The following is a 27,652-nucleotide window of genomic DNA, read 5'->3' on the forward strand; positions in this document are numbered from 1 at the left end:
ATTTATGTCCGTGATTTAGATATATCTCAAACAGCAGAGGTCCCAGTACCAGATCCCTGCCAGAATATCTTTCTTCCCCCACAACCCTCCTATATAGACCTTCCTAATAAGCCCGTCCTAAATCCATAGTACGGAGCCATCATAAATCTTGTACATCTTAATATTTGAATTATTAAGAGATAATTAATTATTCCAATAATTCATTCTATCATTGAGTTAAAGTCCCAGAATTCCCTTCCTAACAGCATTGTGGATTTGCCCACACCTCATCAACTACAGCGATCAAGAGGCAGTTCACCACCACTTCCTTACGGACAATTTGGAATGGATAATTTCATCCGCAGCCTACAAAGCCCACATCCCTAGAACAAATAGAAATTATAAACAAGCTGCATGCTAATGCTAGTTCCTGGTTTTGATCATTAACCATCAATGTTTTAGCTTTAATAATCAATAATCCTTATAATGAAACATTTTGGTATAATGTGAAAAAATTATATGATAGATTTAATCCCAGAGTGAAATCCCTACTGCTTTGAGGGTTTAGGGTGCCAACAATTTGGTCGCCTAATTATAGGAAGGATGTCAACAAAATAGAGAGAGTACAGAGGAGATTTACTAGAATGTTGCCTGGGTTTCAGCAACTAAGTTACAGAGAAAGGTTGAACAAGTTAGGGCTTTATTCTTTGGAGCGCAGAAGGTTAAGGGGGGACTTGATAGAGGTTTTTAAAATGATGAGAGGGATAGACAGAGTTGACGTGGAAAAGCTTTTCCCACTGAGAGTAGGGAAGATTCAAACAAGGGGACATGACTTGAGAATTAAGGGACTGAAGTTTAGGGGTAACATGAGGGGGAACTTCTTTACTCAGAGAGTGGTAGCTGTGTGGAATGAGCTTCCAGTGAAGGTGGTGGAGGCAGGTTCGTTTTTATCATTTAAAAATAAATTGGATAGTTATATGGATGGGAAAGGAATGGAGGGTTATGGTCTGAGCGCAGGTATATGGGACTAGGGGAGATTATGTGTTCGGCATGGACTAGAGGGGTCGAGATGGCCTGTTTCCGTGCTGTAATTGTTATATGGTTATATGGTTAATAATGGTATGACATATATCATGAATGCAAGGGGCCGAGGAATAAATGGAGAAACAGAGGGACATTGGTGTAGGAGCCCACAGATTGCTAATGGTGATGTCATGGCTAGATAAGATAGTGAAGAAGACATGGTGCTTGCCTTCAATTAGCAGAGGCATCGATATAAGAGCTGGGGGTTATTGGTAACATTTGGCAAAACTGAGGGGCATAGACGAGGTAAGTAATAAGAAACTATTCCCCGTCATAGAAGTGTCGACGACCAGAGGATATAGGCTTAAGGTGATGAATCAGAGGAGATCTCAGTTAGATTTTTTTTTTTTACCCAGAGGGTGGTTTCCTGAGAAGATGGTTGAGGCAGGTAGTCTCATGGCATTTAAGAAACATCTGGATAAGCACTTGAACCGCCAAGAAATAGAAGGCTACGACCAGGTGCTGGCAAATGGGATCAGTACAGATGGATACTTGGTTAGCATGGACATAATGAAGCACATGTTTTTATACTATATATCTCTATGACTTTATTAGTGTTTCCTTGAGGATGTAATTGGCAAGGTACAATCTTTATGTGTAAGAGGTATTTGATAAAGAACTATACAAAGGTTGCTCGTTAAATTTGGGGTTAGGATAACACATTATTGTGGGAGAGAAATGGTTAAAGCGATAGAACAGGTCATTGAAACAGACTGGCAGACTGCTGCTGGTGGGGTTTCACAGGGATCACCTATTTACAATTTATGCTAATGATTCCAAAGGAAAATTGGGGTATCGGTTTGCTGATGATACAAAGCTAGGTATAAAAATGAACCCTGAGAAAGTTGCAAAGGCTGAGCAAATGGGTAAGAAGATAGCAGGGACTATCTGTAGGAGGGATGTTTAGAATATACAAGGTTCAAGATTCAAGAGAGTTTATTGTCATGTGTCCCAGATAGGACCATGACAATCTTGCTTTGCTTTCAGCTCAACAGAATATTGCAGGCATAAATAATACAGAACAGATCAGTGTGTCCATATACCATTGAATATATATGTACACACATAAATAAGCATATAAAGTACATAAAGAATATAGAACAGTACAGCACAAGAACAGGCCCTTCGGCCCGCAATGTGGGTGTTGAACAAGATGCCAAGACAATCAATTATCTACCTGCACACAATCCATATCCTTCCATTCCCAGCCTATCCATATACCTATCCCAAGTCTTTTTAAATGGGATAGGTATATGGTTCACCACCACGCCCGGCAACGTATTCCAGGTATTCACCACTCTGTGCAAAAAATATTGCCCCTCACATCTCCTTGAAACCTTGCCCCTCTTATTTTAAAGCCATCAGAGGGGGAAAAAGGTTCTGACTGTCCACCGCTCAGAATTTTATATACTTCTTTTAGGTCTTATGGTGCCGTGAAATGGGGGGGACTACCCATTAACACAGCTGTAATTTCTACACGGTGAAACTAAAATGTATAAAAACACCCTTTAATAAAATCTGACAATGTATACTCTAACCAAATGTGATTTTTTTTCTATTACAAATCTCAAATCGTGGAGACCAGAGGCAAATAAATAATGATGGATCTTTGTCCCAAACATTATGGAGGGCACTGTAGATGTTGGGATGTTATGTTGTAGTTGTGGCAACTGTGGTGTATCTGTTCAGGTCTTTTGCTGAGTCCTTGTGTTGTCTCAAGTGCTGATTAATCCTATTAATTAGATTTCTCCACCACCCACCAACTTTACTATAATTAATGTTCACTCACTGGTTTGTAATTAACGGGCTTGTTCCTGCTGAAAATACTTTGTGATTTTTCTTAACCTAGTCATGCAGTGATATTGCATGTTTGTCATTTTGCTCTCCTAATTTATTTTTTCCAGTACCCTTCCTTACAATTTCTATGCTTGTTTTCAGTTTCCCAATCTTCAGTTCTCCAACTTGCCTCAGAAAAGTGTTCTCAGTCACGGCCCCACTCACTGGCTTGTAATTAACGGGCTTGTCCCTGCTGCCCTTCTTGAATAAAAATACATGCTGTGCTGTGGTCACCTGGCTCCTTGCATGTGGCCAGTGAAGATTTAAGTTTCCATAAGACTTCTATTAGGTCTCCTCTCAACCTCTGGCGTACCAGAGAAAACCGTTTACACCAGCCCTATGCCATCCCACTCTTCCATCCACCCCTTGCAGAGTAAGGAGGGCCTACAGAGGGTCAACCAACCCACAAACCCACACATCTCTGGTTCCTAAAGTTTAGTTTAACTTAGTGTAAAGATACAGTATGGAAGTTATTGGAAGAGTAGTGTGTACATTTGATGCCAAGTAAAACTAATCTCCTCTGCCGACACATAATCCATATCCCTCTATTCTCTGCATATTCATGTTGCTATCCTTCTTCCTGGAATGTAGGAGGCTGACAGTTGACCTGATACATAAAATCATGAGGGCACAGATACGGTGAATAACCAGTCTATTGGCCAGGGTAGGTGTGTCTAAAGTAAGAGAGAAAAGATTTAAAAGGGACCCAAGGCATAACCTTTTCACTCAGAAGGTAGCATTGAACAAATGGAACAGGCTGCCAGAGGAATTGTACGGGTGCATTTATGACATTCAATTCCTCCAATTCCTTCTCCTTGGTGAAAACAGATGCAAAGTACTTGTTTAGTACCTCTCTACTAGATATCCTTTATTAACCAAGGTTCCCTACGCTCACCATCTTTGCTGCTTACTCTTACAGGGACATGCTGATTCAGAACTTTTACTATCTCACATATAAGTTCCCTATACCTCATGCCCTTCGAGTCCTGGAAATATCCTTGTAAATCTACTCTTCACTCTTTCGAGTTAAATGGCATCTTTCCTTAAGCAGGCTGACCAAAACTGAACACAAAATAGTAAACGTGTGGCCTCTTGTACAACTATCACTGCAAGTTCCCAACTTCAAATCTCAATTCCCAGACTGATGAAGGCCAACATGCCAAACGCCTTCTTCACCATCTTTATTTTCAGATCTTGACCGCGAGATATAGAACCATAATCTAGGGGAAATATCCTTCCTGCATCGAAGCCCTAAAGAAAATTGTTATGCTTAAATAAGATAAGCTTTCTTTGTCTCATTCTAAAAAAGAGTACAATCCCTCCGGATAAAGACAGATGCACCATCCAAGAAGCTGCCTAATCAACCTTTGTAGTTCTTCTTCTGCAGCAAGAATATACTTTTTGAGCACGCAGACCAAAATTATATACAACATTCCAGATCTGCTCTCATCAATGTCCTTTATGATTGTAGCAATACATCTTTAATATTCTCCTCAAATCCTCTTGCAATAAACATCCTAACTTCACGCAGCACCCAATTGGGTACATTACTTGCTCTGATTTATAATCTCCCAAAAAATAGTACAGCGATAAATCCTTCCAGACATTCCCCAAAATAAAATATATTAAGTTTGTGGAACGACAAAGACTAACTAATTACTTGCATTAAATTAAGCTTGTTCAATACCATATACTTACCAAGATCCAGTCCTTTTGACGGTCATGTAATTTGCCCTTTAATTTAGGATAGATCATCGCTGCCAGCTCTGGAAGAAGCTCCTCCATCACTAAATTAGTTGTAATCTGGGGAATGGAGGAAAAAAAAACCTTGATAATTGTTGCCAAAACTTTGCTTGTGCTTTGAATCAAATGATTATGGGCTCATGCCTTCTCATTATCAACAACACCACTAATTTTCAAGTCATCTGCAAACATATAATCATAAATCTGATATCCCCTTTAATGTATAAAAACGTGCAGCAAGGGTCTCTGGTGTGTTCATCAAGAGTATGTGAAGTGCAGTAGGCAGAAGCAATGCACCACCTCCAACACTACCCTTCAGTCCATTCCCTCATCCAGCCGGCCTTCACTCTAACAGGCTGTTCCTGAACTATCTCACTTTTAAAAGCCACTTACTTGTCAGATGTCCTTTTACTTGCAAAAGGCCTCATTATTTTGTGTTATTGTATTAAATTTGTATTCAAATTGTGTTTTTTTTAAATTAACAGTGGCTTCACCTCCAACTCTAACCTGTGGGTTCCATGCCCTCCCACCCCACCGCTTGCAAAGACAGTATCCCTTACTCTCAATTTCTCTGTCTCCACCACAAGGAGAGGCTTCCCATTCTAGAAGTAAATATTTTTCCTCTTTCGTGATCCCACCACAAGTCACATCTTCCCATCCCTACCCCTGCCTCCTTCCACAGAGACGGCTCCATCTGCAATTACCTGGTTCACTCATCCTTCAAACCAAACTACCTCTTCCCGAGGTACTTTCCCCTGCAACCACAGGATATGTAATATCTGTTCTTATATCTCCTTTGTGGTGCGTAGGTCTCGAAACGAAAGAGAGGAGTCAGGTATTTCGAGAAGCACCTTTATTTGTGTTCCTCCCGGTTGTAGGGAAGTCCACACGAGAGAAAGATGGCACCCAAACCCCTGCCTTTAAACCCTCTGGTTAAGGACCGCCTCCGGACTGAACCACTGAGCCGAGGGGTTCGACAGTTAGGGTGGCCCGACCCTTGGGAGCCGCCACAGGACCCCCCCCCCCCAGAACCCGAGGCACGAAATGCACCGGCGGGCGCACGACCCGGCCGGCCCGTGTGCGGAAGTCAGCCGATCGTGGGGCTGGCGGAGGCATAGGTGGAGGGACAGGTGGAGGGACCGGCGGGAGGACAGGTGGAGTGACAAGCGGAGGGAGCCGTGAAGGGGGGCGCCCTCGAGGCCGAGGTTGGGCAACCAGCACCGGCTGGTCAATGTCCAGGTGTGCCGGCTTCAACCGGTCAATCGACACGGCCTCCGGCCGGCCCCCCATGTCCAGCACAAAAGTCGTCTGCCCGTGTTCCAGCTCCCGGAACGGGCCCTCGTACGGCCTCTGGAGTGGCGTCCGGTGGGCATCACGGCGCAGGAAAACGTATGGGCAGTCCCGGAGGGCTGATGGCACATGCGGGCGAAATGTCCCATGGCGGGACATCGGGACGGGTGCGAGCCTGCCCACTCGCTCGCGAAGGCGCTTTAAGGTGGATGAGGGCGTTCCCTGCTGCCCCGGCGCCGACGGCACGAACTCCCCGGGCACCGTGAGTGGCGACCCGTACACGAGCTCCGCCGATGATGAGGCCAAGTCCTCCTTAGGAGCAGTCCGAATGCCCAGCATGACCCACGGCAAATCGTCCATCCAGTCCGGGCCAGAGAGTCGCGCCTTCAGCGCTGCCTTGAGCTGCCGGTGGAACCTCTCCACCACGTGGGGAAAGGCACCAGAAAGTTAAGTCCTCTTCCTCTGCAACACCCGAGGTCTGGGCACATTTGTGGCCTTGCAGCCAGTCCGATAATTTTCAAGGCCCTCTTGCCGTGAAGTTGGAACTCCAGCGTCGGGTGAAACAATTCCTCAAGCGGCTGGGAAAGTCTGGAGCGGCTGCCTCCTCCCCGGAGAGCGGGGCACTCGTAGACCTCAGGCCGCGCGGGTTGGAGCTCCGACCCCGGCGAACTCGATCCCAGGCTCCGCGGCGCTCCAAATCCAGCACCGCCCGCGGCCGGACACCCGCTGTCACAGCTCCGCGATGTTGGGAGTCGGCGGCCACAGCGCTCCGGAGCTTACTGCACTGCGACCTGGTAAGGCATCGCCCGCTCCGTGGCTCTGCTCCGTGATGGTGTCCTTGCGCTGTGCCGCCGCCGAAGCTGTAGTCCCGGCCGGTCCCGACAGGAAACGCCGCTCCATTATCGATGGTAGGCCGCGAGGACGGGGCGAAGAAGCAGCTCGGAGGGATGCTGCCTCTCCGACCAGGTAGGTGACTAAGAATTAAAGTTTCCCCCTTCCCCACCCCCACATAAAAGACCTCCACTAACATTTTGGACAGGACAGGACTTAAAATAAAAAAAAGGTGAAGAGACAGACTGCGGGCAGGTTGCGATACACAGACGGCGCCCACTCCCTTAAAAGTTAGGGTGTTCAAAAGTTATAAGTTAGGGTGGCCTGACCCTTGGGCGCCGCCACACCTTCCTCATTAACATCTGAGGACCCCTTCCAGGTGAGAGAGAAGTTCACATGCATCTCCTCTAACCTCGTCGACTGCATCCAGAGTTTGTGATGTGGCTTTCTTTATATCGGCGAGACCAAGCATAGACTCAGCAACTGTTTCGTCAAATACTTACATCGGTCCAGATCTGCCGGTTGCTAAACATTTTAACTCCTCTTCCCATTCCCATACTGATATTTCTATCCTGGCCCTCCTCAATTACCAGAGTAAGGCCACACATAAACTGGAGGAACAGAACCTCATATTCCACTTGGACCAATTTTAGGTAACTAAACTCCCCTTCTCCCTCGGTGCCCTTTGCCCCACCTAGATTCACACCCATTTCTGCCCCCACCACTACATTCCTTCCTCCAACTTCACATTTCACAACTCTTCTATCCTTATCTCACAACTTTTGTCTTTATTTCTGATCATTACCCAACCCATTGCCTACCAAAAGCCACCCTCACCTGTATCCACCTATCATTTGCCAGGCTTTGTCCTGCCTCTCCTCTCTTCCAGCTTTCTTCCCCACCCATCACTATCAGTCTGAAGAAAGGTCCCAACCCAAAAAGAATTCATGTTCTCCAGAGATGCTGCATGACCCACTGAGTTACTCCAGTAAACTCACTTCACTTTGACATATACTGAAAATGGTAGTGCGTCAAGAGTGTTGCTGAACAAAGGGCACAAGTGGCAATAAAGACCAACAGAGTGGTGAAGGTGGCTTATAATAATAATAATAATGGATGGGATTTATATAGCGCCTTTCTAATACTCAAGGCGCTTATGCCATGCTTTCATATGCTTCTGTCCATAGTCAGGGCTATGGACGGAAGCATACAATATATAAGTTGGGGCGTTATATTGCAGCATAATAAATCATAGCTAAACTGCACTTGGCGTAGTGTGTACCCTACCTGTGGCATAAGAATGGGTGACTATTGCACTCTATTCGACCAAGGATGATTCCCTCACTTAGACTATTTCAGCTTTGCTTCCTCCCAATGATAAGTGTTTTAAATTCTTAAATGGCCACTACTAAACAGCATTAACTGTGGAGAGACCCCACTGTTTCCCAAAGATAGACACAAAATGCTGGAGTAACTCAGCAGGTCAGGTAGCATCTCTGGATAAAATGGATAGGTGATGTTTCAGGTCAGGGCCCTTCCTCAGACTGATATAGTAGGGAGAGTGAGGGTAAAATATGGAAGCGAATAAATAAACAGGACAAATTGGGACTGGTAACAGATGACCTCGGGCAGGGAGGTTCCTTGATGAGCTGGTTATTGGTTAGGGACTTTGTGATCCCAAGAGGGATACATCGTTGTGAACTGTTTAACCAACTTTTATTGGAAAGGGGAAGAGAGAAGGAGGCCACATCAGGATAACCGTATGCAGTAGATGAGGTTAGAGGAGGTGCATGTGAACCTCTGTCTCACCTGGAAGGACTGTTGGGCATCCCTGGAGGGAGGAGGTATAGATATCAAGTGTTACAGCTCTTGTGGTTGCTGGGGAAGGGGAGGTTTGGGTGGGAAGGGATGTGAAAACTGAGTTGCGGAGAGAGAGGGAGAGGCGTAAAAGGGTGAGGATAGGAAGATGTGATTAGTGGTGGAATCACGTTGGAAGTGACGTAAATGTCAGAGGATGATGTGTTGGATGCGGAGGCTGGTGGTGTGAAAGGTGAGGACCAGACAAAGTCTGTCCTTCTTTCGTATGAGGGGAGGCGGAGTAAGAGCAGAACTACGTGACAGACACGTGTGAGGGACCCATCTGTGAGAGAAGGGGGGGAAATCACATTCACCGTGACTGAGGATATCTCGGATGTCCTTGTATGGAAAACCTCATGTTGGGAGTAGATGTGGTGGGGACGGAAGAATTTAGAGTAGGGTATAACATCTTAGCAAGAAGCAGGGTGGGGAGAAGTGTAGTCCAGATAACTGTGGGAGTCGGTAGGTTTGTAGCAGACGGTTGTTGATAGTGTGTCAACAAGATGTAGACAGAGATATCAAGAATGGGGAGAGAGGTGTCATAGATAGTCCAGGTGAATTTGAGAGCAGGGTGGAAGTTAGTGGTGAAGTTAATAAAGTCCATAAGTTCTGCATGGGTGAAGAAGATAGCCCCGATGCAGTTTTCAATGAAGCAGAGATAGAGTTGGGGGATAGAATCAGTGAACGCCTGGACCACGGATTGTTTGATGTAACCAACAAAAGGACCGGCATAGCTGGGGCCCATGCGAGTGCACATGGCTATACCTTTCCGGGGGGTCAAATGAGATGGAGGAACTGAGTGAAATCCAGGTTAGTCGGGAAGTGGTGTTAGGTACATTGAATGAATTAAAGGCCGATAAATCCCCAGGGCCAGATAGGCTGTATCCCAGAGTGCTTAAGGAAGTAGTGGATGCTTTAGTGATAATTTTTCAAAACTCTTTCGATTCTGGAGTAGTTCATGAGGATTGGAGGGTAGCTAATATAACCACACTTTTTAAAAAGGGAGGGAAAGAGGAAACGGGGAATTACAGACCAGTTAGTCTAACATCGGTCGTGGGGAAAATGCTAGTCAGTTATTAAAGATGGGATAGCAGCACATTTGGAAAGTGGTGAAATCATTGGACAAAGTCAGTATGGATTTATGAAAGGTAAATCATGTCTGACGAATCTTATAGAATTTTTCGAGGATGTAACTAGTGGAGTGGATAAGGGAGAACCAGTGGATGTGTTATATCTGGACTTTCAGAAGGCTTCCGACAAGGTCCCACATAAGAGATTAGTATACAAGCTTAAAGCACATGGTATTGGGGGTTCAGTATTGATGTGGATAGAGAACTGGCTGGCAGAGGGTGGATCTTATAGAAACTTACAAAATTCTTAAGGGGTTGGACAGGCTAGATGCAAGAAGATTGTTCACGATGTTGGGGAAGTCCAGAACAAGGGGTCACAGTTTAAGGATAAGAGGGAAGTCTTTTAGGACCGAGATGAGAAAAACATTTTTCACACAGAGAGTGGTGAATCTGTGGAATTCTCTGCCAGAGAAAGTAGTTGAGGCCAGTTCATTGGCTATATTTAAGAGGGAGTTAGATGTGGCCCTTGTGGCTAAAGGGATCAGGGGCTATGGAGAGAAGGCAGGTACAGGATACTGAGTTGGATGATCAGCCATGATCATATTGAATGGCGGTGCAGGCTCGAAGGGCCGAATGGCCTACTCCTGCACGTATTTTCTATTTTTCTATGTTACCTCTCTGCCGCTCATTCCATACACCCACCATCCTTTGAGAGAAAAAGTTGCCCCTCGGCTTCATATTAAATCTTGCCCCTCTCATCTTAAACCTATGTCCTCTGGTACTTAATTCCCCTTCACTGGGTAAAGGACTTTCCTATCCAAATAATGGTCCAAATGCTTTTTGTATGGTGTAATAGTGCCTGCCTCCAATCACCACCTCTGGCAGTATGTTCCAGATATTTACCACCCTCAGTGTGAAAAACATCTCTCAGATATTCTTTAAATTTCTCCCCTCACCTTAAACTTGTACTCTCTCGACTTGGACTGTTTTTGCCCATTTACACAGTATTAGTTATAAAAGTCATACAATACAAAATCAGCCCTTCAGCCTACCCCATGCATCTTTCTTCCCATTTACGCAATCCTATTTGCCTGAATTCGGACTGTTTGAAGTTTCTATTTAAATGTCGGACGACACCAATGTACTTATAAAATCTATGCACTTAAAATCTATGTATAAAATGTATGTACTTATAAAATATGTATAACCTGGGATTATGCTTAATGTTAATGTAGAACTGTGGTCGCTGGTCCAAAAAGGCTTATCCATGAATATTTCATTTACTTGCCCCTCTGAATATTTCCCAAGATTAGCTCAAGCGTTGCTTTCTACATATTGTCAGAGGAAACTTTCCTGAACACATTTGACAAATTCCACCGCACCTAAACCTTTTGCACTATGACATTCCCAGTCAATACTAGGAAAGTTACAATTCCCTATTACCACAGCCTTATTAGACATGCAGATGCCTGCAATCTCCTGGCATATTTGTTCTTCTAGTTCCCGTTGACTATTTGGGGGCCTGTGGTACAATCCCAACAAGGTGATCATCGCTTTCTTGTTCCATCAGCTCCATCCATATAGCCTCACTAGACGAACCATTCGTAATGTCACCTTTGACCACTGCCGTGACATCCTCCTTCCTATAAAAGGACGACCTTCCAAATGCGGCCTAACCAAAGTCCTATAAAGTTACACCATGACACTATGAAATCAAGCATATCATATGCCTTATTGTGGCCTATCCATGTCCTCCATAGTTGCTGTCTGACCTGATGAGTTACTCTACATAGTGTTATTTTTTCATTTTTCCAAATTCAGTTACTATCATTTAAGACATTTACTGAAAATGTCTTTGACGTCACAAGCGGCTCTTTCAGACGATTGCAACCAAAGGTGAAAGTAACTTTAATTTATTTAACTACCAAAGGTATGCCAGTTACACCATCTTATTTCCAAATTAAAACAAAACGCAGATACTGAAAATCTGACAAATATATATAGGAAATATTACACACACAGAACCTCAGCAGTAATAATCTCCATGTGCTAGTGATAGTACAAATAGGACTATAGAGCTGATTAATGCATGGCCGAGGAACTGGTGCAGGGGTTCAGGTTAACAGTAGGACCCTGAGGACTGTTATAGAATAGAGAGACCTAGCAGTACAGGTACTTGGTTCTATGAAAGTGGTGATACAGGTGGACAAAGTGGTGAACAAGGCATTTGACAAGCTTGCCTTCATCGGTCAGGGCCTTGAGCACAGGATGTGATGTTATAATTGTACAAGACATTGGTATGGCTGTAACTGGTTTTATATGGAGACGTTGGGCTGAAGAACATCTTTCAGAGATTTATAGTTCTATCAATCTGACACTCGAAATGGCATCTGTGAAAAGGGGAACAGTCAACATTTCAGGTCTGATTATTTGACAATATTGGGAAAGAGAAACAGTTTACTTTTCTGTGCACATTGAAATCAAGAGAGTAGTCAGGGCAAGGTTAGGACCTTTTTCCAATACTAGATCATCACACTTTTAAAAGCATCCAACTTTCAGGACATTCTTTTGCCTGCAAACAACCTACTTTAACTTGAGCAAGTTCCTGTCTAATACCATCAAAACTGGCTGCCCCAATTTAGAATTTTAACTCGTAGCACGCCCTGTCTTTATCCATATCTATTTTAGAGCAGTAGAACAGTGATTTGTTCCCAAAGGCCTCACCCACAGACATTTCAGTGACTTGTCCTTACTAATTTCTTCATAGACGATCAAGCGTTGCCCTCTCCCTTGTAGGGCCCTCTACATATTGCCTGAGAAAACGTTCCTGAACACATTCCACCCCGTCTAAGCCCTTAGCATTATGACAGTCCCAGTCTATATTGGGAAAGTTAAAATCCCCTACTTTGAGAACCTTATTAGTCTTGCTGCTGCCTGCAATCTTTGGGACAAAGACCCATCATTTATTTATTTGCCTCTGTACTCCACAATTTGAGATTTGTAATAGAAAAAAACACATGTGGTTAAAGTGCACGTTGTCAGATTTTAATACATTTTAGTTTCACTATGTAGAAATTACAGCAGTGTTTATACACAGCCCCCCCATTTCAGGGCACCATAATGTTTGGGACACAACAATGTCATGTAAATGAAAGTAGTCATGTTTAGTATTTTGTTGCATATCCTTTGCATGCAATGACTGCTTGAAGTCTGCGATTCATGGACATCACCAGTTGCTGGGTGTCTTCTCTGGCAATGCTCTGCCAGGCCTGTATTGCAGCCATCTTTAGCTTATGCTTGTTTTGGGGGCTAGTCCTCTTCAGTTTTCTCTTCAGCATATAAAAGTCATGCTCAATTGGGTTCAGATCGGGTGATTGACTTGGCCGCTCAAGAATTTACCATGTTTTAGCTTTGAAAAACTCCTTTGTTGCTTTAGCAGTATGTTTGGGATCATTGTCTTACTGTAGAATGAACCGCCGGCCAATGAGTTTTGAAACATTTGTTTGCACATGTGCAGATAGGATGTGTCTATACACTTCAGAATTCATTATGCTACTACCATCAGCAGTTGTATCATCAATTAAGATAAGTAAGCCAGTACCTTCAGCAGCCATACATGCCCAGACCATAACACCCCCACCACCGTCTTTCACAGATGAGGTGGTATGCTTTGGATCTTGGGCAGTTCCTTCTCTCCTCCATACTTTACTCTTGCCATCAGGGGCGGAAAACCCGGGGGGGGCAGAGGGGACACGTGCCCCCCATGCTTTGAGAGGTTGGGGACATCCCCCCAAGTTTTTGTGATCCCAATTTTAAAATCTCCGCTTTTAGCGCTGGATTGAGCCTCCGAAGCCTCGCGCGTGTGTGTGAGTGTGCGCATGCGCCAGGGCTCTCACTTAACCTTTTTTCTCTGTTGCCAGCCGGGCAACCTTGACAGATTTTTAGGTTGCCAAATGACAGTTTAGGTGATCATGTAAGACGGTTTGCATGACGCATGCGATAATGTGCTCGGACAAAGTGCGTAGTTACCAGTCAGAATTATGCTCAATGAAGCATTCACATATTATGGTCAAGAAGGAACTGCAGATGCTGGAAAATTGAAGGTGCTGGAGAAACTCAGCAGGTGCAGCCCAACTCAGCAGGTGCAGACTGAAACCCATCAGTCTGAAGAAGGGTTTCGGCCCAAAATGTTGCCTATTTCCTTCGCTCCATAGATGCTGCCGCATCCGCTGTATTTCTCCAGCACTTTTGTCTACATTCACATATTATTTCAGCTTCAAATAACTCACAAACTAAACATATTCACCAATCAAGACATGATATATACCACAATGACATGCAGCACAATTATAATACAATATCTCAACTCTTTTTACACATTGCAATTTCTATTAGTTCTTTCCACTTCCAAACAAAAATGTGGTTGGATTATTCAGCGTATGATCAACCTGTGTCGATAAATCCTGGACCATGGTAACATATATGCTTAACCATGCACACTACAGATTGATGCAAGCATGTTTTCTGTGAAGGACTGTAAATTATCATGACATGGCCTTAGCATGGGTCGTTATTGCTATTGGTACAGAAACACTCTCGCTTCCCACATAATTTATCCATAACAAAATATATAGGTTGCAAGTAAATTTCTAAAGGCATTTTATGATTAAAACTGACTATACCCATCTGACAGGTTAAACATTAAACTAACTGACAAGAGATGGCCAAAGTACATAACTGCAGCAAATGTTATTTTGGTAATATGTTTAAAGGTGTCAAAACATATAATAACATTTGATTGCTTTCCGTTATCAAACATAGTCAATGTTCGCTCTGAAGACCATGAAGCACAATAGGGTCAGGGATGGGGGGGGGGGGGGGGGGGGGGGGGGGGGGAGGGGGGTGTGTGTGAATCAGTGCGGGGTGGATAGATAGCGGGGGGGGGGGGGGGGGGGAGGGGGTTGAGAAGGCAATCGGTGCGGAATGGATGGATTGAGGCAGGTGAATTAGTATGTGTTGGTTGGAGTACGTAAAATTGTGAGGGGAGAGCACGGGGGATGTCAGCGGTGTTGAACGGGGGGTTCAGTACAGGATGGATGGGGGGGGGGGATCAGTACAGGATGAATGGGGGGGATCAGTACAGAATGAATGGGGGTAGACAAAAATGCTGGAGAAACTCAGCGGGTGAGGCAGCATCTATGGAGCGAAGGAAATAGGCAACCTTTCGGGTCGAGACCCTTCTTCAGACTGTTCCCCCATTCTTCTTGAATGGGGGGTTCAGTATAGGATGAATGGGGGGGATCAGTACAGGATGAATTGGAGGGCCAGTGTAGGATGGCAGGAGAATCAATATGAGGTGGGTAGGGTGATGAATAGATTGTGGGGGGGTAGATAGGGGAGGGGAGCACAGGGGATGTCAGTGAGGACTGAATAGAGGAGGGAATGGGGATCAGTGCGGGATGGAGAGGAGGGGTCCCAGGATAAGAGGGGTGGAGGGGGCGTACAAGAGAGAGATAGAGAGGGTAGGGGGGGAAGGGGCAGAGGAGGTGAGGAGGAAGGAAGATCAGCGCTCCTCGGACAACATCGCCCCGCTGCCTTGGCCGTCCCTGTCCAATGCCAAAGTGCCACCGCCTCCTCGCCACCGCCTCCCCTCCGCCAGCCGACAGGAAGATGCGGGGCCGAGCAGTGCAGCTCCAAGATCCTATAGCTATATGATCTTTGGTGCAGCTGCTTCAGACGGCGGAAGGAGATCTCCCTCTCCCTTCCTCCCTCCCTCCCTCCTCCCAGGCTCGGCGTGCGAGAGGGGTTGTTTTGAAAGCGCCGTTAACGGATTTGCAAGCAGTGCCGTTAACGGATTTGCAAGCAGCCGCCGTTACCAGGGCGATAGCGGCCGCTGCTTGCAAATCTGCCAATGGGAGCGGGGTGCTGGAGGAGGAGGCGGTGGAGCCGTTGTCGCGGCAGCTGTCACCACGCACCTAGTATTTTTGCCCCGCAATACATCCTCCGCCGACACAAAACGTCACGTTCCTTTTCTCCAGAGATGCTGCCTGCCCTGCGGAGTTACTCCAGTTTTTTGTGTCTATTGGTATAAACCAGTATTTGATTGCCAAGCCGGGCAAAATGACTCGGTGTTTAGGTTGCCTGGTGGCACTTTGGGTGGTCAATGGCACCCGGGCAACCGCTAATTTCGAGCCCTGATGCGCGCGTGGCCGGCAAAAAATTGTGTCCCCCGTCCCCTCCCTGTTTTGATAGCGAGTTCCGCTCTTGCTTGCCATCACACTGATATAAGTTAATCTTCATCTCATCTGTCCACAAGACTTTTTCCTGAACTTTGGTTGCTCTTTTAAGTACTTCTTGGCAAACAGTAACCTGGCCATCCTATTTTTGCGGCTAACCAGTGGTTTGCATCTTGCAGTGTAGCCTCTGTATTTCTGTTCATGAAGTCTTCTGCGGACAGTGGTCATGGTCAAATCCACACCTGACTCCTTAAGCGTGTTTCTGATCTGTCGGACAGGGTGGGGATTTTTCTTTATAATAGAGAGAATTCTTCTGTCATCAGCTATGGAGATCTTCCTTGGCCTGCCAGTCCCATTGCGATTAGTAAGCTCACCAGTGCTCTCTTTATTCTTAATGATGTTACAAACAGTTGATTTTGGTAAGCCTAAGGTTTGGCTGATATCTCTAACAGTTTTATTCTTGTTTCTCAGTCTCATAATGGATTCTTTGACTTTCTTATACCTGCATTAAGGAGGCAATTAAACATACCTGAGCAATTACAAATGCCTGTGAAGCCACGTGTCTCAAACTTTATGGTGCCCTGAAATGGGGAGACTATGTATAAACACTGCTGTAATTTCTACATGGTGAAAACAAAATGTATGAAAATGACCTTTAATAAAACGTGACAATGTGCAGTTTAACCACATGTGATTTTTTTTCTATTACAAATCTCAAATTATGGAGTACAGAGGCAAATAAATAAATGATGCGTCTTTGTCCCAAACATTATGGAGGGCATTGTATTCTTTTCATTCCAATGGACTATTTGGGAGCTTATTGTGAACTCCCGACAAGGTGATCATCCCTCTTTTATTTCTCAGCTCCACCCATGTAGCCTCACTGGATGAACCATCGTTATGTCATCTCTGACCACTGCCATGGCATTCTCCTTAATCAATAAAACAACACCCCCATCTCCATACTTCTTTCCAGTAACACCTGTACATTGGAACCTTAAGCTGCCCGTCCTGTTCCTCTATTAGCCAGTTTTCCATGATGACTACTATATCTCCATTTCAGGCACCTACCCATGCCCTGAGTTCATCTGCCTTACGTGTTGGGCCTCTCGCATTGCCATGCATTTCAATGCAACAGTCCTTCCTTGCTCCATGCCGTGATCCTGCCCACTCAGTCCATTGAACTTTCTTACATCACCATCCATACCAACTTCCAGCCTCTCACCTGCCTCAGTCCCACATTGGATCCTGCCCTCCCTGTAAATCTAGTGTAAACCCACACATGTCGCACTAGCAAACCTGAATACCAGGATATTGGTTCCCCTCCAATTCAGATGTGACCCATTCATCTTGCACAGGTCACCTCTGCCCCAGAAAAGAGACCAACGGTTCAAAAATCAGAATCCCTGCCATTTGTACCTTCTCCTCAGTCACGCATACATCTGTCATGTTCCTTTCCTACCCTCACTAGCACGTGGCATCAGGGGAAATCCAAAGATCATTACCCTGGAGGTCCTGCTTTTGAACCTTTTGCCTAACGCCAATATTCATTTTGCTGAACCTTATCCTTTTCCTACCTATTGCATTTGTGGCAACATGCACAACGACTTCTGGCTGCTCACCCTCACCTTGAGAATGTCATGCAACTGCTCCAAGGCATCCTGGACTCTGGCTCCAGAGAAACAACATACCATCCTTGAGTCTCTATTGCTGCTACAGAATCTCCTGTCTGCCCCCTAACTAATGAGACTCTACTTGACATTACCCATCCACATGGCCTCAGAGCCAGGCTTGGTGCCACAACCCTGACTGCTAGTGTTGCTTACCTCTGACAGGTCATCTCTCCCAACAGTATCCAAATGGGTATAGCTGCTTTAAAGGGATATGGCCTCAGTGGATACCTGCTCTCTCGGTCTACTCACTTTCCTCGTGGTCACCCACCTATTCTCTGCTTGTACCCGTTATACTTCATGTACTTGGATATATTTCCCACAGGTGTAGTCATAAGGGACACTAGCACTCCCTGACTCCTCACATCCTGCGAGAGGAACAGTGCACCATTCTACCTGCCATCACTATTACACCAAAACCAAAAGGAAAAAAAGCACAATCACACACAAGAAACAGCAGACTGTTCCTTTACCTCTCGTCACCTTGCTCAGCCTCTTCACCGAAGCCTCACTTTCCCTCCACACAGCCCCTTGAGCCAATGCCTCTCACTTACCACCACCACCACCCCCAACACAGTCTCTCTCCCAATAGGCTGCTCATCTACGCCGTGTTCTTTTTATTGGCTGACTAATTAGCCAATTTTAATCACTCAACCAATCCAATGACTGCCTATTGAAATCTCCCGCTGCTGCTCCAACACTGAAATGGACTCACTCAACCAATCCAATGCATTAAATTCTCTTGGAATGGCAGAAAAAGGAATCCTTCTGGTCCTAACCTTCCAACTCTTCATTCAATGGCTGGATATCTTATAGTGAATAACTTACACATGCACTTCAGAACCTTTTCACCACTGAAAAGGCATATCAGAAGCACGATCAGATATTCCCACTTGCTTGGAGTCCAACAACACAAACAGCGCAATGCCATCCAGGGCCGGTAAGCCTACTTGACTAATTCTCCACTCAGCACCCTGTACATTCATTCCCTGCATCACCAATGCACTGCACCTGCACCTGCACTACCAGCAAAATATGTGCAGTTGTTCACTCAGGCTACGCAAGATCTCTCAAACCTCTAACACTGAGAAGGATAGTCAGAGTATGGAAACACTATCACCAAAAGGTTACTCTACAAGCTGTACACTATGACAGTGATAAATTGAAATTTCTTTATTATAGCTAGGTTCAAATTCTGGAAACCCCACCGAGCAGTGCTGTTTTAGTATCTTCACCAGAATGATTACAGAAGTTTAAATTAAGAGTCATTGCCATGGTGCAATAACAATTTTGTTCGCATGAAGCTCAGAGTAAACAGTATACAGCAATGACAGATACAACACTAAATAAGTTAAAGAAGATAACATCACTGATTTATCTGGGGCCGTGAAGCCTGCCAATTTATCTGGGATAATTAGGGATAGTGATTAATGTTGGACTGGCCACAAAGCTCAGATTCTTCTTCTCCAGGGAGCATAGGCCATTGACAAATGTCCTCCACCTCACTCGGTTGTCGGCAGTACTTTCAAGATCTCCCTAGTTGAGCCCACTCTCAGGTATTTCTGTCTGGACTCCTCTTCTCCAGCTGTTCCTGGGGCGACCTCTTTTCCTTTTTTCTTGGGGGCTCCATTTCCGGGCTTGCCGGGTGATGTTTGTGGCAGGATTCTTGAGGGTGTGTCCAATCCAACTCCATTTTCTCCTTCGAATTTGTAAGTCAATGGGCTCCTGGTTTGTTCTTTTCCACAGGTCTCCATTGCTTGCTTTGTCTCTCCACCAGATGTTAAATATTCTCCTAGGGCAGGTGTTAATGAATGTTTGCAGCCTGTTTGTAGTCTCTGATCCATACAGCATCACCTGTTTCACATTTGAGTTAAAGATGCGTATTTTGGAGTTGATTGAGATGTGTTTTGAGCTCCAGATCTTCCTGAGCATGTTAAACACCACCCTAGCCCTATACGGTGGGCGACGCGACTCTCGTCAGCAGCGGCCTCTGCAGTCCGTCTGTGTTTTTATTAATTTTTGTCTTGTTTTTATGTAGTTTTTATTATTTTTTTTGTTGGGGTATGTGTGTGTGGGGGTGGGGGGTAACTTTAAAATCTTTCCCTGCACGGGAGACCCGACCTTTTCTTTGTCGGGTCTCCGCTGTCGTTGGGGTTGCAACGTGGAGCGGCCTCCAGCAGGAACGACCTGGGGTTCCAGCTGCGGAGCTGCCGACTACTCACCGTCACGGGGCTGGCCGAGTCCGGAGCAGGTGGAGCGGTGGTGGAGCGCTGCTGCGACCCGACCCCCGGAGGCTGCAACTGCGGGTTTGGCGGACGGCGGCACCGGGAGCCCGCGGGTCCCTGCTGGGAGACCGCTTTTCGGGGCTTCCGCAACGGCGACTTCTCCCGCCCGAGTTGCGGGGTTGAAGAGCACCTGGAGCGGGGCCTTACAGCACTGCCCCGCGCGGCTTGGAATGGCCGCGGGACTTTGCGAGCGCGCGCCGGGGGCTCTAACAACTAGACCCGGTGCGCGACCTTGCATCACCCGGCGTGGCTTTAATGGCCGCGGGACAATCGCCATCGCCAGCCGGGGGCTTTGACTTTGACTCTGACATCGGGGGGGGAGAGTGCAGTGGAGAGATAAGTTTTTTTTGCCTTCCATCACAGCGATGTGATGGATGTTTGTGTAAACTGTGTTGTGTCTCGGGTCTTTTTTGTTTTGTAATGTATGGCTGCAGAAACGACATTTCGTTTGGACCTCAAGGGGTCCAAATGACAAATAAATTGAATTGAATTGAATTGATTCTACTTTTTATGTCTGCCTCTGCCCCTCCGGTGATGTCCACAACACTGCCTAGGTATGTGAATGTTTCTACCTCCTCTAGAGCAATGCTGTGCATAAGGATGGGTTACTGGTTTTGGAGTAGATCCTCATCACCTGTGTCTTTGCTGTATTGGGTGTAAGACCAAGTTTTGTTGCAGCTTGTGAGAGTCTGTCTGTCTTCTCCTGCATTTGTATCTGTGTGTGTGAAAGGAGAGCTATATCGTCTGCAAAGTCAAGATCATCTAGCTGCTCCCACTTTGTCGACTGTCTCGACCCGAAACGTTGCCTATTCCTTCGCTCCATAGATGCTGCCTCACCCGCTGAGTTTCTCCAGCATTTTTGTCTACCTTCCATTTCTTTTCCCTTCAGTTGTTTCCATCATGATCCAGTCAATTTCAAGGAGGACCAGGAATGGTGACAATAGACATCCCTGCTTGATGCCCGCCGGACACTAAAGCTCTGAGAGAGCTGGCCTGATTGAAAGTTCAGATTGCAAGGTAAATAAAAAAGAGTGACAAGAACTCAAAATAGTAATTTACAACTATCAAACCTGTATTTGATTGCCGCACAACATTTCCCAGGTGCCATACTGATCCTTTGACTGACGGTACAGACGGACAGCATCAGAGAATGCCGGAGTCTCCACTTTACAATCTTCAGGTAATCCTAGAGCAAAAATAGAATATGTGATTAATATACATGCATACAAGAATGAGTTTACAAGTATACCCGAACAGTCCGAGTGAATCACGGTATGGCTACATCATGGAAGGGTCTGTAGTGACTCTAATAGTAAAACAGCTAGTCCCACTCTGTTGCTCTCTCATTACAGCCCTGCAAGTTCTTTCCCTTCAGGTAATTATCTTTGTCCCTTTTCTAAGTTATGATTTTTCCATCTCTGTCTGTGCATTCCTGGCCCTAACCACTTGCTGCGTAAAAATGTTTATCCTCTTATTGTTTATGGTAATCTTTATTGCCTGTTTTGTGGCCCTGCCAACAATTGAATCAGTTTCTCACGAGTTGCACTGACTGTTCCCTTCATGATTTCAAATAACTCATGAAGATCTCCTGCCCCCCAGCCCCCCAAACACCTGCTTCAAGGAAAACAACCACAACTTTACCAGTCTATCCACCAATTAAAAGTTCTCATCCCTGCAAGCATTTGGTAAATCTCTTACATGACCTCTCAGAAGTAATTAAATCTTCTCTAAAGAATAACACCTAGAACTTGACTCAACATTCCAGCTGTGTCCAAACCTGTCTTTCTTGCTCTTGTATGTCATGCCTCTATTTATCCATGCCCTGAGTGACTGACCATTATTTTAAACAATGTCCCCTGGTTTTAGAAGCTTCATCCATAGGAAACATTAACCCTGTATCTACTCTGTCAAGCATCATAAGAATGTTGTTAAATTCAGAGATCATTCCTCATTCATTTAACTCAAGAGAATTTATGGTCAGTCCGGTTATTTCTCCTCATAATCTCAGGAAATAAATTTGGAGACCCTTTGTATGTTAGACTTATACAGCACGGAAACAGGCCTTTGGGCCGAATTCGTCTAAACCTTTCTTATTCAAGTACTTGTTCAAATGTCTTTTAAATGCTGTCATAGTCCCTGCCTCAACTATTCTGGCAGCTCGTTCTATATACCAACCTCCACAGTGCGAACTCCATCATCAAGTTCGCTGACGACACCACTGTTGTGGGACGTATCACTGATGGGGATGAGTCAGAGTATAGAAGAGAGATCGAGCAACTGTCCATATGGTGCCAGCACAACAACCTGGCCCTCAACACCAGCAAAACCAAGGAACTGATTGTGGACTTTGGAAGGAGTAGGATGGGGACCCACAGCCCCGTTTATATGGTTGAAAGGGTCAAGAGCTTCAAATTCCTGGGCGTGCACATCTCTGAAGATCTTTCCTGGTCCGAGAACCCTAATGCAATTATCAAGAAAGCTCATCGGCGCCTCTACTTCTTGTGAAGATTACAGAGAGTCAGTTTGTCAAGGAAGACTCTCTCTAACTTCTACAGGTACACAGTAGGAGCATGCTGACCGTTGCATCGTGGCTTGGTTCGGCAACTTGAGCGCCCTGGAGAGGAAAAGACTACAAAAAGTAGTAAATACTGCCCAGTCCATCATCGGCTCTGATCAGTCTGAAGAAGGGTTTCGGCCCGAAACGTCGCCTGTTTCCTTCGCTCCATAGATGCTGCTGCACCCGCTGAGTTTCTCCAGCATTTTTGTGTACCATCGGCTCTGACCTTCCTTCCATCGAGGGGATTTATCGCAGTCGCTGCCTCAAAAAGGCTGGCAGTATCATCAAAGACCCACACCATCCTGGCTTCACACTCATCTCCCTGCTACCTTCAGGTAGAAGGTACAGGAGACTGAAGACTGCAACAACCAGGTTCAGGAATAGCTACTTCCCCACAGCCATCAGGCTATTAAACCTGGCTCGGACAAAACTCTGATTATCAATAACCCATTAACTGTTATTTGCACTTTATCAGTTTATTTATTCACGTGTGTATATATTTATATTATGGTATATGGACACACTGATCTGTTTTGTAGTAAATGCCTACTATGTTCTGTTGTGCTGAAGTAACGCAAGAATTTCATTGTCGTATCAGGGACACATGACAATAAACTCACTTGAACTTGAACCGCCCTCTGAGTGAAAGGGCTGTCTCAGGTGAGGAGGAGACTCACTGTGATGGATGTTTGTGTAAATTGTGTTGGTGTGTGTCTTGGTTCTTTTCTTGTATGGCTGCAGAAACCAAATTTCGTTTGAACCTCATGTGAGGTTCAAATGACAAATAAAAGGTATTGTATTGTATTGTATTTCAAGTTCCTATTAAATCTTCCCCCCTTCATCTTAAACACATGTCCTCTTGTTTTTGATTCCCCAACTCTGGGTAAAGGACTGTATGCATTCCCCTCATAATTTTATACACCTCTGAGAACCCCCGTCAGCCTCCTGCAAGGATTAAAGTCCTAGCCGACCCAAACTCTCCCTATAGCTCCCTCAGACTCTGGCAACATTCTTGTAAATCTTCTCTGCGCTCTCTCCAGCTTTGCATTTTCTCTCGATTGCAAGTATATTTTTCCTTGGATCGTAGTCCAAATTAACTACGCTGTACCCTCCTCATGACCCACAGGTTCACCCACTAATACGCATTGGGAAGTATTAGGTCCTCAGCACATGGAAATAGGCTCTTTGGTTCAACGTGTCATTGCTGACCAATTTGCCTAACTGAACTAGTCCAACTTACCTGTGTTCGGCCCATATACTTCAAAATCTTTCCTATCCATCTACCTGTCTAAGTGATTTTTAAATGCTGTCGGTGCACCCACATCTATTCTACCACTTCCTCTGACAGTTCATTCCACATACCTTTCCGATTCTCGCCTTGATCCGAATAATACGTCATCACTCTATGTGTGAAAAGTTTGCACCTCAGGTTCCCTTTAAATCTATCTCCTCTCATCTTAAACCTATGTCCTCTAGTTTAGACTCCTCTCCCATGGGAATAGCATGTGAACATTCACCTTAACTGCACATAATATTCCAGTTACAGTCTCACCAATGTTGTGTACAACTGTTAACCTGATGACCCACTCAATGCCCCATTCAATGAAGGCAAATGTGCCATTTGCTTTCTTCACCACCTTTTTTCCCAGCATACGGAATATGCTGCTGAACTAGAGGACATAAGTTTAAGGTGAGATGGGAAAGTTAGGAAACTGAGGAGCAACATTTTCACACAGAGGGTGAAGGATAAATGAAAAGTGCTATTAGAAGAAGTAGTTAAGGCAGGTGCAATTACAACACTTGAAATACATGGACAGGTACACGGATAGAAAAGGTTAATGGTTATGGGCTAGGCATGAACAAATAGGACTAGCTTGGATAAGGCATATTGGGCAGCGTGGATGCGTTGGGATGAAGAGCCTGTTTTTGTGTTGTATGATTCTGCAATTAGAAAGTAATAAAAAGATTAACCCGAGTCAGCAGAGATGATTAGTAAGGCCAGTGGATACTGATTATAAAAGTTGAGAAGTCATGTTGCAGGTGTGTAAAACTTTGATTAGGCCACATATGTAGTATTATGCTCAGTTCTGCACGACATATACAGTGCCCTCCATAATGTTTGGGACAAAGACCCTTTATTTAATTATTTGCCTCTACATTGACAACCTTATTAGTCTTGCAGCTGCCTGCAATCTTACAGTGCCCTCCATAATGTTTGGGACAAAGGCTCATCATTTATTTATTTGCCTCTGTACTCCACAATTTGAGATTTGTAATAGAAAAAATCACATGTGCACATTGTCAGATTTAATAAAGGCCGTTTTTATACATTTTGGTTTCACCATGTAGAAATTACAGCAGTGTTTATACAGCGACGTACAGGTTTGTAGGTTAATTGACTTGGTATAATTGCAAATTTCCCTAGTGTGTGTAGGATAATGTTACCATGCGGGTATAGTTGGTTGGTGCAGACTCGGTGGGCCGAAGGGCCTGTTTCCGCGCTGTCTCTCTAAACTAAATTTTTTTTAAAGAGCGGCAGGTGCCTAAAACGTACTAATAGGTATGTTGCAAAGCCTACCTGAAGCGTCGCTGAAAATCTGTCGCTGCGGGTGTGCGCGATTTTGGCGCCGTTTAGAGGGGGGCGGGTTTAAAACGCGATTTTCTCTAGGCTGTTCCAATCGAAGATGTTCAGCCTTGTTAATTATTAACGAAAAATCGCTGGAAGACCCCGTCGCAAAAGCTATTATTAGTTTTAAAGGCCTTGGATAATAGTTATAGTAGTTTAAAAATCAATCTCTAAACCCGCGACCACCGCAGGGTCTCATAGAGCAAACCACAGAAGGTATGTAGCTTATTTTTACATTAAAAAGGGCTTTTTAAGATCCCTTTATACAAAGTTTAATATTGCGAGTAGCTCATTTTGGCCCCATTATATCCCGCAGTACTTTTCTGGGCATTTGGGGGCACAAATCTAGCGCAATGTGAACGTTCTAAACCAGCGCGTTCACAGGAGCCCACTAGAAAGCTGATTTAAAATGGACTTTAATTTACAGCAATTGAACACTAAATTCCTTCCATTTGGCCTATAAATTAATGTAAATGAGATTTAAAAATCATGTTTTATTGTGAATTATTTATGAATATTATTTGCACACTTAGGCTATTTAAAAATGTTAATCATTTATTAAGAAATGGATAGATGTTTAGATCTAGTAATTGAAGTTTGAAATTAGCTACACTTGGGTAACTAACTAATTATATGCTTTAATTTCAGGTCATCCAAGTAAGATTATTTTATATTTGTTTCAGAATGGTTCAATCTATGATAACTGAAAATTTCATTCAGTTCTCTTAATTTTTAAGAAAGTTATGAGCTTTTGACTGTCCACGATCACAGCTTTTTTGTTACGTCCATAGAAAATCAATAGGGAACAAGATGCTAATTTCCGAGTATGAAAATGGCCATAACTTTTTAAATACATGAGACATGAAAGTGAATTAGGTGTCAAATTAAACTTCTTTTTATGCTTTATCTGATGGGATAAATTACAGACTTGATTTTTTAAATCTCAAAATTTTGTAACATTGCTAGTACTAACAGCAGAGTGGAAGCAGATATGATAACGTTATTTAAGAAGCATCTGACAGGGGCATGGATCGTGCAAGCAGATGGAGGTAGTTTAATTAGGTATCATGATCGGCACATACGTGGTTGGCTAAAGTACCTGTTCCTGTGCTGTAATTTTCCATATTATATGTTACGAAAGGAAAATCACATTTGACTGATCTAATTAAGCTCTTCAAGGATATATCCAGTAAAGTAGATGAGAAATAATCAATGGATGTGGAGAATTTTGATTTTAAGGTGGCCCTGGAGAGCCTGTGCTCACCCTGGTTAAACCCTACCTGGACCCCCTGCAGTTCGCTTACCAAACAAAGATGAGGGCTGAGGACGCTATTATTCACCTACTCCATCGCCTGGATAAGCCGGGAGCACTGTGAGAGTTATGTTTTTTGACTTCTCCAGTGCTTTTAGCACCATCCGGCCTGCACTGCTAGGGAGCAAACTGATGAAGATGCAGGTGGATGCTCCATTGCCAGGATCACCAACTACCTGACTGAACGACCACAATATGTCAGGCTACAGAACTGTGTCTTTCACATGGTGGTGAGCAACATGGGCCCCACGGGGGACGGTCCTCTCTCCCTTCTTGTTCACCATCCACACCTCAGACTTCAGATATAACTCGGACTTGTGCCACGTGCAGAGGTTTTCAGATGACTCTGCAATTGTGGGCTGCATCAGTAAGGGGAGGGAAGTTGAATACAGAGGTATAGTCAACGACTTTGCAGAGTGGTGTGGGCTGAATCACCTGCAGCTCAACACCGTCACCGACAAGACTAAGGAGTTAGTGGTGGACTTTAGGAGGAGAGGAACACCCCTGTCCCCTGTCTCCATCAATGGTGTGGATGTGCAGTTTACCAGGGAGTACAAATACCTTAGAATGTACCTGGACAGTAAACTGGACTGGTCCAGGAACGCTGAGGCCCTGTACAAGAAGGGACAGAGCCAGCTGTACTTTTTGAGAAGGCTCAGCTCCTTCAACGTCTGCAGTGAGATGCTGCTGATGTTCTACCAATCGGTGGTAGCCAGTGCCATCTTCTTCGCTGCCGTGTGCTGGGACAGCAGGGCGAAGGCCGTGGACACCAACAGGATCAACAAACACATCAGGATCCCCAAGGCTGGCTCCGTCCTGGGGGCAGAGTTGGATTCATGGGAGGTGGTCTTGGAGGGGAGGACGCTCCTCAAACTGCGGATCATCATGGACAATACAGCTCACCCCCTCCATGACACACTGGTCAACCTGAGGAGTACCTTCAGCAACAGGCTGGTTCCACAGAACACCACAGGACATCCTTCTTCCCTGTGGCTATCAAACTGTACAACTCCTCCCACTTCTGTCGTGGGGTAGGCTGAACCCCCTCCCCCAATCTTTGTACATCCCCAATCCTGTCCACTCGTCACTTTAATTTCATGTTTCATGGCTGTTAGCAGATCAATTTTCCTCGTGGAACAAATAGTTCTATCGTATCATATCATTTTTAGAAGGTATCGCACAGCTTATTGAATGAGGTTTGGTACATGGAACTGTGTGTTATATAGTTAATAGACTGAGAGTTTTTGGATATGGAGCGAATGCTGGAAATCTGGCAA

At 44.9% G+C, this 27,652-nt stretch overlaps 1 protein-coding gene across 1 annotated transcript in view; it reads right to left on the minus strand.

The window, feature by feature from the left end:
- niban2 (niban apoptosis regulator 2) overlaps nucleotides 1-27,652 on the minus strand; it is a 187,633-nt gene that overhangs the window by 44,731 nt on the left and 115,250 nt on the right. Inside the window, exons 6-7 of the mRNA XM_033048769.1 lie at nucleotides 20,951-21,066; nucleotides 4,597-4,701 (exon numbers count right to left, since the gene is read on the minus strand). Of these exons, the coding sequence (XP_032904660.1) occupies nucleotides 4,597-4,701; nucleotides 20,951-21,066 (221 nt within the window). The remainder of the gene's footprint in view (nucleotides 1-4,596; nucleotides 4,702-20,950; nucleotides 21,067-27,652) is intronic.

Source organism: Amblyraja radiata, chromosome 32 (assembly GCF_010909765.2).
Source record: "Amblyraja radiata isolate CabotCenter1 chromosome 32, sAmbRad1.1.pri, whole genome shotgun sequence".
NCBI classification, from domain to species: domain Eukaryota; kingdom Metazoa; phylum Chordata; class Chondrichthyes; order Rajiformes; family Rajidae; genus Amblyraja; species Amblyraja radiata.